This window comes from Lepidochelys olivacea (genome assembly GCF_965140295.1).
Source record: "Lepidochelys olivacea isolate rLepOli2 genome assembly, chromosome: 4".
Lineage (NCBI taxonomy): Eukaryota > Metazoa > Chordata > Testudines > Cheloniidae > Lepidochelys > Lepidochelys olivacea.
Genome location: NC_140414.1, coordinates 126,368,802 through 126,382,355, shown reverse-complemented (window position 1 = coordinate 126,382,355; position 13,554 = coordinate 126,368,802). Strand labels below are relative to the sequence as shown.

The window sequence follows — 13,554 nt, the reverse complement described above, 5'->3', positions numbered from 1 at the left end:
CATTTTTATGTGGTTTGCATTGTTAGCATTTGCTATATTAGGACATATTGCAAATGTTAGTCTGTAGCTTCAGGGCTTTGTGTGGCTTCCACATAGGCTTTTACAGACAAATTACTGGATGGTATTAGTATCTTTCTGTAGTTCTAATATTTTGATTATTTCAGGTTCACCTTGACCTCTGTGGAGACACCAATTAGTAATTTAAAGAGATCATGCCATTTTACCTCTATTTCTAATTGGTTCCTAAAAAGGGAGAGCTAATAATTCCAGAAACTAGTCTGTTTGAAACTCATGCTTATACGGCTGGAATACTGCTTTATTTAAACAGCTATGAGGACAAATATTTCTAGATTTTGTTTCTTCGTACTTTAGTGTGCCCATAGGCATTATTTCACTTAAGATGGAGCTGAGGGAAAATAGTAGCCACGGCAAAATAGGGAACAGTTTAAACTTTGTAGCAAAGTAATAAGAAAATACAACTACTGAGATCAGAAATGGTTTATATTTTAAAAATTATTAGGGCGTGGAGTTGCTCCCATTGGAACAATGAGATTTTTGCCATTGATTTCAATGGGAGCAGACTTGAGTTTGCCCAACATACATACTTGGCCATTTCCTCAACTAGAGTAAATCAATGTTGCTTCAGTTACACAAATTGAGGATCTGGCCTGCTGTTTTTCACATCCGATGAAGTGAGCTGTAGCTCACGAAAGCTTATGCTCAAATAAATTGGTTAGTCTCTAAGGTGCCACAAGTACTCCTTTTCTTTTTGTTTTTCAGCTGTATCCCTTTATAAAGAAAGAAGTTTTGCAAAACAAGCAGTGTGCTGTGTCCTGACTTTGCATTTGTCACCAGGTCTCTTAATCCACAATTTTTCTGATTTATTGATTGATTTGTGTGCTCTCTTAAATTAGTTTCTAGAAAAAACCCTTGAGGGGGACAATGCAATTAGATGCTTTTTGTCTGTAGAATCTGGTACTTACGAGCATCTGCTATTCTTGGGGCATGGGTAGCTCAAAACAGCAGAATTACAGGAATATCTACATAACATTCAAGGACAGAAGAAGGCTGCAAAGTTTATTTAAGTCCATCTGATTAGTTAGCTAGTACCTTGTTTTTTATTGTCTATTTAAGGGTCCTGACTTGCCATTGACTTTTTTTTCAAAGGCAAAACTCCAGTTGACTTAATGTGTGTGGACCAATGGAGAGCTAGCATCTAGTTCTTTATGAATAATCACATTTGCTTCTTCAACCGTACCCTTTAACCATCTATTCTGCACATTAATTTCCCTCCATGTAAAAAACATTCTCAAAATAGTCTTACTGTTTTTACAGAGCCTGCCACCTTTTCTACACCCTTCATGATCACATATATACCAAAGTCATACTGGTTTTTAACGGATGCAGATTCCTAAATTCTTTGCTTACTGTGTAGAACTTTGAACATCCCAGCTGACTGCCCATGTGCTCACTCTGGCTCTTCACTATCTCGCTTATAAAATGGAATCGAAGTCTGTGCTCATAACTATAGATATTATTGCACCAGTGCTTTGAACAGTGCCATTGCAATCACTTATGTTATGCCTTCCATTAACACATTACATCCCATTAGCCTGTTAGCTTTGCTGATTTACTGCCAGATATTCAGCAGATGGGTTTAGTTTCTCTCCTGCTATTGCTGTCAAATCCTTTCCCTGATTAGTGTCTTGTAGTGCCTGACCTTTTAGGAAATAATCTCTTTTGTTAATTGTTTCCCTTATCCTCATTACTTGGCACTAAATTGCTCTTGTCAGCCCATAACCCCATTTGACCAGGTCTCCTTTGATCCAATCTCTTTCCTATTTTGTACTGACTATCCTTCTCAGTTTCATAGGTTCAGCAAATTTCTCCTTGCAGCATGTGCATTTGTGAGGGTTGTTGATATGCTGTATGTAGCATCAAAATAAAAGGCTCTCTAAAGGCTAAGCACGCCGTAACTTCACCCTATCATTTCTTCCTACTGAATCACTTTTAAGCTAGGTTGTTTTCTTATCCTATTTAGCCACTCAGTTGAGTAAAAGGGCATTCAACTCTCCCCTCCTTCACTCAGCCAAGTAAGACCTTCTTGGGTAAAGTGTGGAGAACCACTCCTCCTCTCTGTTTACTTCCCTCTGCACGTGAGTGGGAGTTGGGAGTTCGCAGAGTATTGGCTCCATCCACCCTGCTTGCCAGCAGAGCAGGGTCCACATAATGGGCAAGGTAAATGCACCCTTAGGGGAACTGCAGTAGGTTCCTTTTTCCCCAACAGTAATTGCGGATCAGGTAAGGAATTGTGACCTGCTGAGTCACAATTACTTCTGAGGTCAGCACAGCCCCTTACTCAGGGCAGAGAGTAAACTCTCAATCTAGTCCCAGATTTTAAGATCTACTGCTTCATAAAATTATGATGCAAACTATGGTATACTTACACTGGGCCCCCATATTGCAAAAGCCACAGGTGATTTCAGTTTTCTGTAGATGAGTGGTATGCAAATTATAATTAACACAGTTCCCATATGTTTCATTGTCGTGTACATGACGAGGAATGCTTCTCTGCAGGTGAATTTTCAGAGCTTACCTATTTGGACAATCACAGATGCATTTTTCCCTTCAGCATGAGTGCTCTCTTCTGTGCAGACTGGCTTTTGACAGGGTCTAATTGTTCTGCTATGGTATTTTCAACCTACTCTAGAATGACTAGTAACTTTCAGATGTAAACTTTCTTGGCCTAGTCTTCAAGGGACACTGTTACTATTGTTGGACCTAACATATGACTTGCAAGACTTTTACAGTCAGTCCATGTGGGTGGGCTTTTAGCTTGTATGCCTAAGGACTAAGCTTATTGGCAAGGTTGAACACCACTTTGCAAGTATGGTAGGATAACCAAATGGATCTAAGCTCCAGAATAAATAAGATCCTTGTCTGATGCCCTCAAGAGAGAAAGTATAGTCTAATAGATAAGTCACTGGGAGTCAGGAGACCAGATTGTGTTCCTGGTTCTGCCACTTACCTATTCTGAGACGTTAGGCAAGTCACTTACCCTCTCTATGGCTGTGTTTTCTCTACCACAATTGTCCATCTTGTAAGCTCCTTCTGTCTCCTGTGTGTGCACATGTCTAGAACAATGGGACCCCAGTTACTGAATGGTAACTATAACAATGATAACTAAAGAGGAAAGATCTTACATTCCAGTAAATCAAATTGAAGATGGGAACAGGAACCAGCATAAAATGATTAAAGAATTAGAAAACATGCAATAAACTCCAGGAATTCAATCTGTTTAGCATAACAAAGACAAGGTTAAGGGGTGACTTGATCACAATCTATAAGTACCTACATGGGGAAAAATATTTTGATAAAACAGGCCTTGTCAGTCTAGCAGACAAAGGTATAACAAGATCTAATGAGTGGAAGTTGAAGCTACCCAAATTCAGATTAATAGAGGTAATTAACCAATGGAACAATTCACTATTGGGTGTGGTTGATTTTCCATCCTTGGCAATTCTTAAATGAAGATTATTTTTTTTTTATCAGGGATAGGGCATGTTCACATATGCACACATACATACACACACACACAGAGGCAGGCCTATGACACTTCTATTCATTTATTTAAGTGTCAGATTATCTTTAATGCAAGAAAAGAGCAAGGGAAGTAAAACTCAAAATGATAGTGAATCTGAAGCAGTGCAGTGACTATGGAGGGAAATGACTTAAAGAGCACAGAGAGAAACACCTAATAAATACAGCTTCAATGTGTTCTCCAGCTGATACAGGGTGAAATTCACCCCAGAGCTGAGGCTCTGTGAAAGGCACCATCAAGATCTGTGGAAGAAGTAGCTGCATCTGGTGGGAGGGACTCTGCAACAGTGTGCTGTGTAAAGAGTATACACACCAGTTTTGAATAGGCTGGAGAGCTAAGGAAGTTCATGAAATCCACGGCTACACAGACTCAGCTGCTTAAAAAGACACAGCCTCCTGCATAAGAGGACATGGGGGCTATTTATTGCAGAGGTGCTATGACTTAGCTCTGTTCAAAAATACCTGATAGAATTTCTTTTATTTCTTTTACAGTGGGGAAAACAAGCTTACTTGTTTCGCTCTCCCCCAGCTCAAGTGGTGAAGGAAGTTTGCTTTAGTGTAAAATAACTAAGCAGGGGCCAAGGATGGAAAACTTCAGTTCACAAATGGATATTGCAGAAAGCTCTGAACATGTGAACACAGGGTTACATTATATTTTGAAACCTTAATTATTCCCTATTTTTGTTGAGATGGGGAATTGCATGTGGTGAGTGTGAAAGATATAATTTATTCAGAGGTGAAAGTAATAATAAATTCTTACTGGCACAGGGTCCGGCTCCTTGGGCGGAAGGGGCAGGGCTGGGGGGGCACTTTAACATCATTCCCCTTTTGGCTCACCTGTCGGCAGCCCGACCGGTAGGGTCCCTGCCGACAGAGCTGCCAACGAGGGTGGGGAAGGGGCAGCACTTTAACCTTGGTGCCCCTTCTCCTCTCCCACCCCCCCGTCGGCCATCCTGCCGGTATGGACCCTACCAGCAGGGCCGCCGACGGGTGAGCCAAAAGGCCGGCAGCACTTTACTATGGGCTGCATACGGGTCAGTACCGGCTTCTTACCGGTACACTGTACCGGCCCGTACCGGCTCACTTTCACCCCTGAATTGATTTCAGAACAGACTTAAAAAAACCCCTACATCATTTAAAACCACTGCTGCCATGACAAGGAGTTCCCATCAGTCAATTGCATTTCAGTGTCCTAAATTCATTGCTAAACTGTCTACTGATACTTTTGCAAAAAAAGAAAATTAAGGCAACGAACTGAGCAATGTAACCTTGGTTAAGTGAATCCTGCAACAAAGATGGGTAAGGGATACAGCGAGGCCATTACTGCAGTGCCCAGGATTTGACTGCAAATTGGAAAATGAACTGAGTTGATTGTCCTTTTTTGCAGTGTTGATTATATGGCAGGTGTTCATCATACCTGTAAGTTGCTATCATTTTTAATGTCAGGATGTTAAAAGTGTCTGGCTTGGTTGGTTTGAAAAAGTCTTTTCAATGAGTGAAATCAGTCTAAGTTCATAACCCTGACTGCTTGCTTTTATGGTTCATCAAATGCAGGAATGTTGTCCCTGTGTCTTGAAGAACTTTCTTGTTTGTATCGTTGGCACTGTTCTTTCCTATCAAGTTCAGCTGAGTCAGTGGCACATCTGCCACACCTGTGCTCCTGGAGAGTAATAACTTCTGTGGCATCGCTTTCCTGAAACCGCACTGACAGCCCTAAAGCTCTTGAAGTATGATTTGCCTTTGCAATAGCCACACTGTGAGATTGCGGGGGAGGCTCCAAGATTACATACATTAAATGCTGTTGTAAGTAGAATTGTAAATACAAATTAGCTCATTATTTGACTGCACCATACATAGTATAATATCTAAATACAGGTTATTTACTTACAGTTCAGACTTTTGATAGAGAATGAAGCTGACAGCAGAGGGAAGAGCTGTGATTTTTTTCCTGAAAGCTCATACACGTTTTCTGCCTATTAATTTTTGTTCTTTTGAGTGTTGCTCTTTAGCAGAGTGATTTCTGCCAAACTGAAAGTGTCTCAGGGAAAACTGAATGGGCCAAATCCTGGAACCCTCTGCAGTGTCCAACCAGAGTGTCTTCAAAGTGACTTCAAAGGGACTACTCATGTGAGTAATGGGAGGAAGGATATGGTCCAGTGCCGGTAGCACATAAATATTTAACACAATAAAGTCATACTGCCTTAGAATTTTAAAGTCAATTACATCAGCTGCATTTACTACCTGCTAGTGTGTATATAACTGGAAATTATAGTTTAGAAATTGAATAATTCTAAAACCAAAGAGATGAGGTAAATTATAAATGTCATTCAGCTGTTCCTGGCAGTGAGTTCAGTTACTTGCTGTGTCAATCAGAAGCAGAAGTGGTCTCAAGCTACAGCATTCTGATCTGGTCCTGAATCTGGATTTTGAACACCCAAAAATTCTGGGTAGGAGGTGGGATTTTTGGATCTGCTGCTCTGGTTTCAGCCCATTGTCAGTCAGAGGCTGGCTCAAGTTACAGATGACAGGTCAGTCTTGTTTCAGTTTACTGAAGTGTTCACCACTGAGAGATTGATTTACAGCAAGACTTTCTTTATCATTATTGTAAAAGGAAGCTTACAAGAAGTGGAAGCTTGGACAGATGACTAAGGAGGAGTATAAAATTATCGATTGAGCATGCAGGGGTGTAATCAGGAAGGCCAAAGCACAATTGGAGTTGTGGCTCGCAAAGGATGTGAAATGGTAACAAGAAGGTCAGGGAAAGTGTGGGACCCTTACTGAAAGGGGGAGGTAATCTAGTAACAGATGATGTGGAAAAAGCTGAAGTACTCAATGCTTTTTTTGCCTTGGTCTTCACAGACAAGGTCAGTTCCCAGACTGCTGCACTGGGCAGCACAGTATGGGGAGGAGGTGAGCAGCCCTCAGTGGTGAAGAACAGGTTAAGGACTATTTAGAAAACTGGACATGCACAAATCCATGGGGCTGGGGGATGCATTGGTCCTGAGGGAGTTGGCTGATGTGATTGCAGAGCCATTAGCCATTATCTTTGAAAACTCGTGGTGGTTGGTGGAGGTCCCGGATGACTAGAAAAAGGCAAATATGGTGCCTGTCTTTAAAAAAGGGAAGAAGGAGAATCCGGGGAACTACAGACCTGTCAACCTCACCTCAGTCCCCGGAAAAATCATGGAGCAGGTCCTCAAGGAATCCACTGTGGAGCACTTGGAGGAGAAGAAGGTGATCAGGAACAGTGAGCATGGATTTACAAAGGGCAAGTCATGCCTGACCAACCTGATTGGCTCTGTGGATATGGGAAAAGCGATGGAGATGATATATCTTGACTTCAGCAAAGCTTTTGATATGATTTCCCACAGTATTCTTTCCAGCAAGTTAAAAAAGTATGGATTGGATGAATGGACTATACAGTGGATAGAAAGCTGGTGAGATCGTTGGGCTCAACGGGTAGTGATCAACGGCTTGATGTTTAGTTAACAGCCGGTGTAAAGCGGTGTGCCCCAGGGGTCAGTCCTGGGGCCAGTTTTGTTCAACATCTTCATTAATGATCTGGATGATGGGATGGATTGCACTCTCAGCAAGTTTGTGGGTGACACTAAGCTGGGGGAGAGGTAGATATGCTGGAGGGTAGGGATAGGGTCCAGAGTGACCTAGACAAATTGGAGGAGTGGGCCAAAAGAAAGCTGATGAGGTTCAACAAGGACAAGTGCAGAATCCTGCACTTAGGACGGAAGAATCCCATGCACTGCTACAGGCTGGGGACCGACTGGCTAAGTGGCAGCTCCGCAGAAAAGGACCTGGGGATTACAGTGGACAAGAAGCTGGATATGAGTCAACAGTATGCCCATTTTGCCAAGAAGGCTAATGGCATATTGGGCTGCATTAGTAGAAGCATTGCCAGCAGATCGAGGGAAGTGATTATTCCCCCTATATGGCACTGGTGAGGCCACATCTGGAGTATTGCGTCTAGTTTTGGGCCCCCCACTACAGAAAGGATGTGGACAAATTGAAGAGAGTCCAGTGGAGGGCAACAAAAATGATTAGGGGGCTGGGGCCCATGACTTATGAGGAGAGGATGAGGAAACTGGGCTTATTTAGTCTGCAGAAGAGAAAATTGAGGGGGGGATTTGATAGCAGCCTTCAACTACCTGAACGGGGGTTCCAAGGAAGATGGAGCTAGGTTGTTCTCAGTGGTAGCAGACGACAAAACAAGGAGCCAGGAACCCTGGCCGGGATGATTTAGTTGGGGTTGGTCCTGCTTTGAGCATAGGGTTGGACTAGATGATTGCCTTCGGCCTCTTCCAACCCTAATCTTCTGTGATTCTGTGATAACAGTTGTTCTATTCCCTGCAGTCAGTATTGGACTAACAAAACAATATGCTTTACTCTGTTTCCATTAATAACTGATGAAATCATGGATATTTCCTGTAAATAATATATCAAAGGGAAACATTTTCAAGGGGCTTCTCCCTTTGTTAGAATTTCTCATTTCCATCTAGTGCACTGGGATTTCTGCAGTATCTAAGAACTATCAGCTGTTCCTACCAGGACATCAAGAAATGTCCTTTTTCTCGATCACACATTCATAGATTAAAAGTCCAGAAGGGACCACTGGGATAATCTCGTCTGACCTCCTGTATTACAAGTCATAGGATTTCCCTGAATTAATTTTTGTTTGAACTAGAACATGTTTTTAAGAATAACATCTAATCTTGATTTTAAAATTGTCAGTGATGAAGAATCCACCACAACCATTGGTAATTTATTCCCAGTGGTTAATCATAATTATGTAGGTACTGTGTATATATGAAGGATGGGGGTGTTGTTTTGTTTTTAGGTTTTTTTTTAAAGGCTATTCATTCATTCATTGATAAAATAATGTCTAGAAACTTACCAAGACAGATTGACCTAAATAATAATGGCATATATTTTGTCCTCTGGAATGTCCTCTGGAATGGTGGTTGAAGCATGAAGAGACCTATGAATCTTTAGCGCATCTGGCACGTAAATATCTTGTGATGCCACCTACAACGGTGCCCTGTGAATGCCTGTTCTCACTTTCAGGTGACATCGTAAATAAGAAGCAGGCAGCAATATCTCCCGTAAATGTAAACAAACTTTTTTTGTCTTGGCGATCGGCTGAACAAGAAATAGGACTGAGTGGACTTGTAGGCCCTAATGTTTTACATTGGCTTGTTTTTGAGTGCAGTTATGTAACAACAAAAATCTACATTTGCAAGTTACACTTTCACGATAAAGAGATTACACTACAGTACTTGTATGAATTGAAAAATACTATTTCTATAGTACTATTTCACACATAGTACTATCGATTTCTGGTTGCCAGACGATTTTTGAACACAACCTCCCTCTAGAATTCTAGGAATTATAAAGAAAAAGCAACCTTTACGGCAAGATGCCACCACTATGCTAATATTCAGTAGTTAGTTACTCCGCTAGCAGCTCCATTTATTTCAGAGGGACTACTCATGAAGTAAGGTACTGCTCATCATGAGTAAGGGTGTCTGGTGTGTGTGTGTGTGTGTGTGTGTGTGTGTGTGTGTGTGTGTAGAGAAAAGGGAGTTCTACCAGCTTCCCTAGCAGGCCCTTTATACCAGGTGGCTCCCTAAAGAGTCTGCTGGAATGGAATGGCACGGAGTACTGCTTGAAGAGTTAGTTATGCATCCTGCCCCCTGAGTACATTAGGGTGGTTCCTACTGGGTGTTGGGAGGTAGATGTGTACATGTTTGGAAGAGGCAGGGATACTGGCTAACAGGAGAGGTTTTGCAGGTTTCCCATTCATGCCAACAACCACAGCCCATGTTGTCTTTGTGGCCATGAATTTCACAAACACAACCAGTCCCAAACTCAAGTTGATTAGAGGTTTAGTCCAAGTGTTCTGCTCCTCTCTTTTTACTTGGAGCTCATTATCCTTGTTGTTCTTTGTCTGCTGTAGAGAGTGATCTTGGTGGATACGCACAGTACTATGGTTTGCATAATGCTGTGCTGTTATGAGTTGGGTGAAAGCTTCTTAGTGGTCAAGTTAAAACCTTGCTGAGTTTGATGAGGGTGTATGTACCCTTCAGTTAACTTAACTGTAGGAACAAGTTAGTCACAGGCCCCCACCTGAGACAAAAGGGTTATGTGAATGCACTGAAGAGTTTTGGACTGTGTGGACGGAAAGGCTTTGCTGCGTATTGTTTTGGATCAGGGTGGGTAGGTGTGTGTATGTGTGGATAAAAGGTAGACCATGGAGGGCAGGGAGTAACACAGACAGCCTGAAGGAGCAGCTGTAAGCATGATGTATGGGCCGGGGTGCAGGCGAAAAAGTATATATATTTTTGGTGCTGTGAGCAAAAGAAGCTGTTTCCTGCTCTTTGATTCCTTCTGTGTTCAGAGACACAGGACTTTGTACATTCTTTGTCAGTAAGCAAAACTGCATCAAAGAAATACCTGACTGTCACCAATTTCTCCTCCTAACTGGAATGACCAACTAGATCCTGAATTTTTGGGTCAAAAAAGGATAACAACACTAAGGCCAATGTATATTTGGGCCTGTTTGTAAGAGATGGATGTCCTGTGAATGTGGGAATTTTGAGGTCTCTGTAGAGTTCTGTTTTTACTAGGCAGTAAGTTCTTGGCTATAATCCTGTTTATGTGTGGGAGCTGCAGGAGTCAGATGACCCTTGCCACATTTCTCTCAGGAAGGAGCTCCAGTGGGAGAGCCCAGCTGCAGTTTCACTCGGCTGTTGAAGTACTCTTCAAATTCACGTGTTCAACAGCTGCTTTAACTGTGCTCCTTGCAGATTATAGGTACTTGGAGTGGTGATATGCCTGGCAGTAGTTCTTGTGTCACCGACTGAATTAATGCTGGAATGCCGGATGATACAGGTACAGTGTGACGACTCCACATTTGGGGGATTTACACAAGAAATGACTCGCCTCTCATATGGAATTTTCTGTGATTAAATTGTTAAGTGGATTGTCATCAGAATGTACTATTGCATGTAAGTGTTGCAGAGTGCAGAAGGATGGTTAAATGTGAACTGCTTTATTTTAAATTGTACTAAGTATTCTTGTTAATTGGAAAAATACTGAGTTACAAATTAGCATGACTGTCATTCTGTTAACTACGTTTCATGTTGGTAGTTGAATGGGTGATCCATTTTAAAACTCCATGGCTTTAACATATTAGATGTTTTTAAATCTCATATTAAATCCTATTGATGAAAAGTGTTGTACTTTATGCAGCTACATTGGGAGTGCTGTTCAGTATCCTTATGCAGTGCAAACTCACTAAAATGTACAAATCCACAATTTATGTTGAAAACTAGCAGAGGGTCGGTCATATGAACTGAAATGATGAATGTTAAAGACATTTATTTAATCATAAATATAACAGGCTTGCTTGCACTAGCCTCCTTGCAGTGTCTTGTGTATCTTGCATGTGAACATATTGGCAGATTTGAAACTGTTTGGCACTGAGCACTTTGCATTGTATCTGTGTCTTACTGTGTGTGTTTGCACGAGCCTATTTTGCATTGTGCAAGGTAACCTCTCTCCCTTTTTTCTGCCATCTCCCGTGCAAGGTATTCAGGAATCAGTAGTAGTGTCACATGGTGTTTCAGGCTTACAGTTTTAAGAATCTGGTCTCCTATGCCAGACAACACTGTAAATCTACGACTTGATTTTGATCCTTCGGCAGTACGGAATGAGACTTCAAAACCTTCTGTTAGTGCCTTTGGAAGAGATACTACAGTCAATTATTAATAATAAATATTTAATATATCTACATAGTGCAAAGATAAAAGATTGCTAATCTGGACTCTTGGATTAATACATTAAATTACTGTATTTTAGTTTTAGAAAAGAATTGGAGACTTCATTGAACATGAAGTTTGTTTGGGCTTTTTTCTACGTAATTCATTGGACTGCAAAGAAATATGTCAGATAAACTGCAAAACAAAGGATAATGCTGCTTGCTTCACTGCGGTGCAGTGTAGGAACAACTGACAAGAATTCCTTGGAAGAACTGTACCCAGCACTTCAGAAAGTACACTACTTGAACGTCAGTATAAAAGATCTCTTTAGGAAGTCAGTAGTTAGTATACAGCAAAGTAGTCAGATTTCAAACCCCCGGAGAACTGGATGCAATTTTGAGGTCTTTTTGTGGATGGGTCATTGCCAAGTGGACAAACTTCTCTAACCCTTTATTTTACTGTCAAATTTAAGATGAAAAAATCTTTTGAGGGGTCAGTTAACATGAGAGGGTTATCTTGAAAAAGACTGTGAACATAAACCTCTAGCTGATGGATATGTTCTGGGGCTTGAAGGGGAGGGATGGCGAGGCCTGGAGGAGTCACCACTCTGTGATCCCTTAGCCCTTCTGTCTTCCTCCTCCCTTCAGTGGAGAGGGAAAGGAATCACAAGGGCGATGAAGGCTGGAGGAGCATCTATGCAGGGGCTCTGCTCTGCAGCCCCCTGCAGGAAAGTTAGAGGGACATCCCCAGTACCCAGCAAAGTTCCAGAGGGTCTCAAGGATTTTTAAAGGAAAAATCTATTTTGGGTGCTTATCTGGCCGCCATTACCAGAGTATGCACCTCACAGTCTCTAATGTATTTATCCTCACAACCCTCTGATGAGGTAGGGAAGTACTGTGTAGTACTTTGCTTTGCAGATGTGAAATTAAGGCAGAGAGAGGCTAAGAGCCAGATTTCCAAAGGTAATTTACATGTCTAAAGATGCAGATAGGCACCTAGTGGGATTTTCAAAAGTGCAAGGTGTTTACTTTCCATTGGTTTTTGTTTTGTTTTTTGGTGTTTAAGACACCTAAATAACTTTTGAAAATCTGGACCTAAGGAACGTGCCCAAAGTCACACAGGAAGTCTCTGGCAGAGCTAGCAATTGATCTGAGGTCTCTCACGTCCTAGGCTAGGGCCCTAAGACATTTGTCCTTCTAACGTTTAATGAATGACTGGCATTCCCATCTCTCATTTATCTGCTTTGCACTTTCTATGCGTCCAGGCGTGTGCAGTAGTAGTCCTCACTAGAGCTGCTCATTGGTGTTCAAAGCTGGGAGTGCCGTCTGTGTCTGTTTTGTTGTTCATATTTTCATATGAACTAGGGAATGGCCATTGATTCTTTCAGACCTCGGTCATTGCTTTGCCAGATTATCCCATATCCCCTCAGCTGTGGCTCAGCCATATTGTAAATCAGTACCTCAACTGCTCTAACAACGTACTCCCTCCTGTTCATCTTTATATTTCCAGTATTGAGGTGTGCACAACTCAGTGCAGTATTCCAGGGTCAGCCTTATCAGGGCCATATAGATGGTCATCATATTAATAGTTGTATGTGAGTGAAAATCTTACTTCTTTTCAATGAGTCACTGCTAATTCAATAAACCTTATTTAATACTAGAATTAATTGGAGCATCACCTCACTCCTGCTGGGTGCTCAGTAGGTAACCTGTGATTCCTCTGGCTGTCTTGAGTTTTCGTATCAGAAATATGTTGATACTGGATTGTCACAGGACATCTCCATTGCTACCCAGTGAACCTCACTGTCTGGCCAGTTCAGATGGTTTTCCAGTCACAAATACGCACACTAGGCTGTTTATCTTACACCAATGTGTATATTTATTTCCCTCTTACATAGTAATACTTGTGCAATACACGCTTACAGCAAGGTAGGCTTCCTTACAGCCCTCACTTCCGAATCCAAGGTTCTCTCTGAGCTTCCTCCTGAGCTCCTCTTGAGCTCCCCTTGCTTCCTGTTTCCTCCCCCTCATATTTTCCCCAGTTACCTTGTTAGCCCAGTGATTGCCACCCAGGTGCTCACAATCCACCCCCCCGAAAATGTATAATTGTCCTCAGCCTTCCCCAGGCTGCAGCACTGTCAGTGATCAAGGTGTCCTGTCACATGGATATTTAGCAAGAATAT

At 41.8% G+C, this 13,554-nt stretch overlaps 1 protein-coding gene across 10 annotated transcripts in view; it reads left to right on the top strand.

Moving 5' to 3' along the window:
• ABLIM2 (actin binding LIM protein family member 2) overlaps window positions 1-13,554 on the top strand; it is a gene marked incomplete at its 5' end in the record, with an annotated part of 215,546 nt that overhangs the window by 36,029 nt on the left and 165,963 nt on the right. Inside the window, one exon of one of the 10 annotated variants that reach the window (XM_084625591.1) lies at window positions 10,355-10,503. The exons of 8 other annotated variants lie outside the window; for them this stretch is intronic. In XM_084625591.1, the coding sequence (XP_084481717.1) occupies window positions 10,488-10,503 (16 nt within the window). Of the gene's footprint in view, window positions 1-10,354; window positions 10,504-10,561; window positions 10,620-13,554 lie in introns of those variants that run through there. One more of the 10 variants, XM_084625588.1, reaches the window with a different exon arrangement.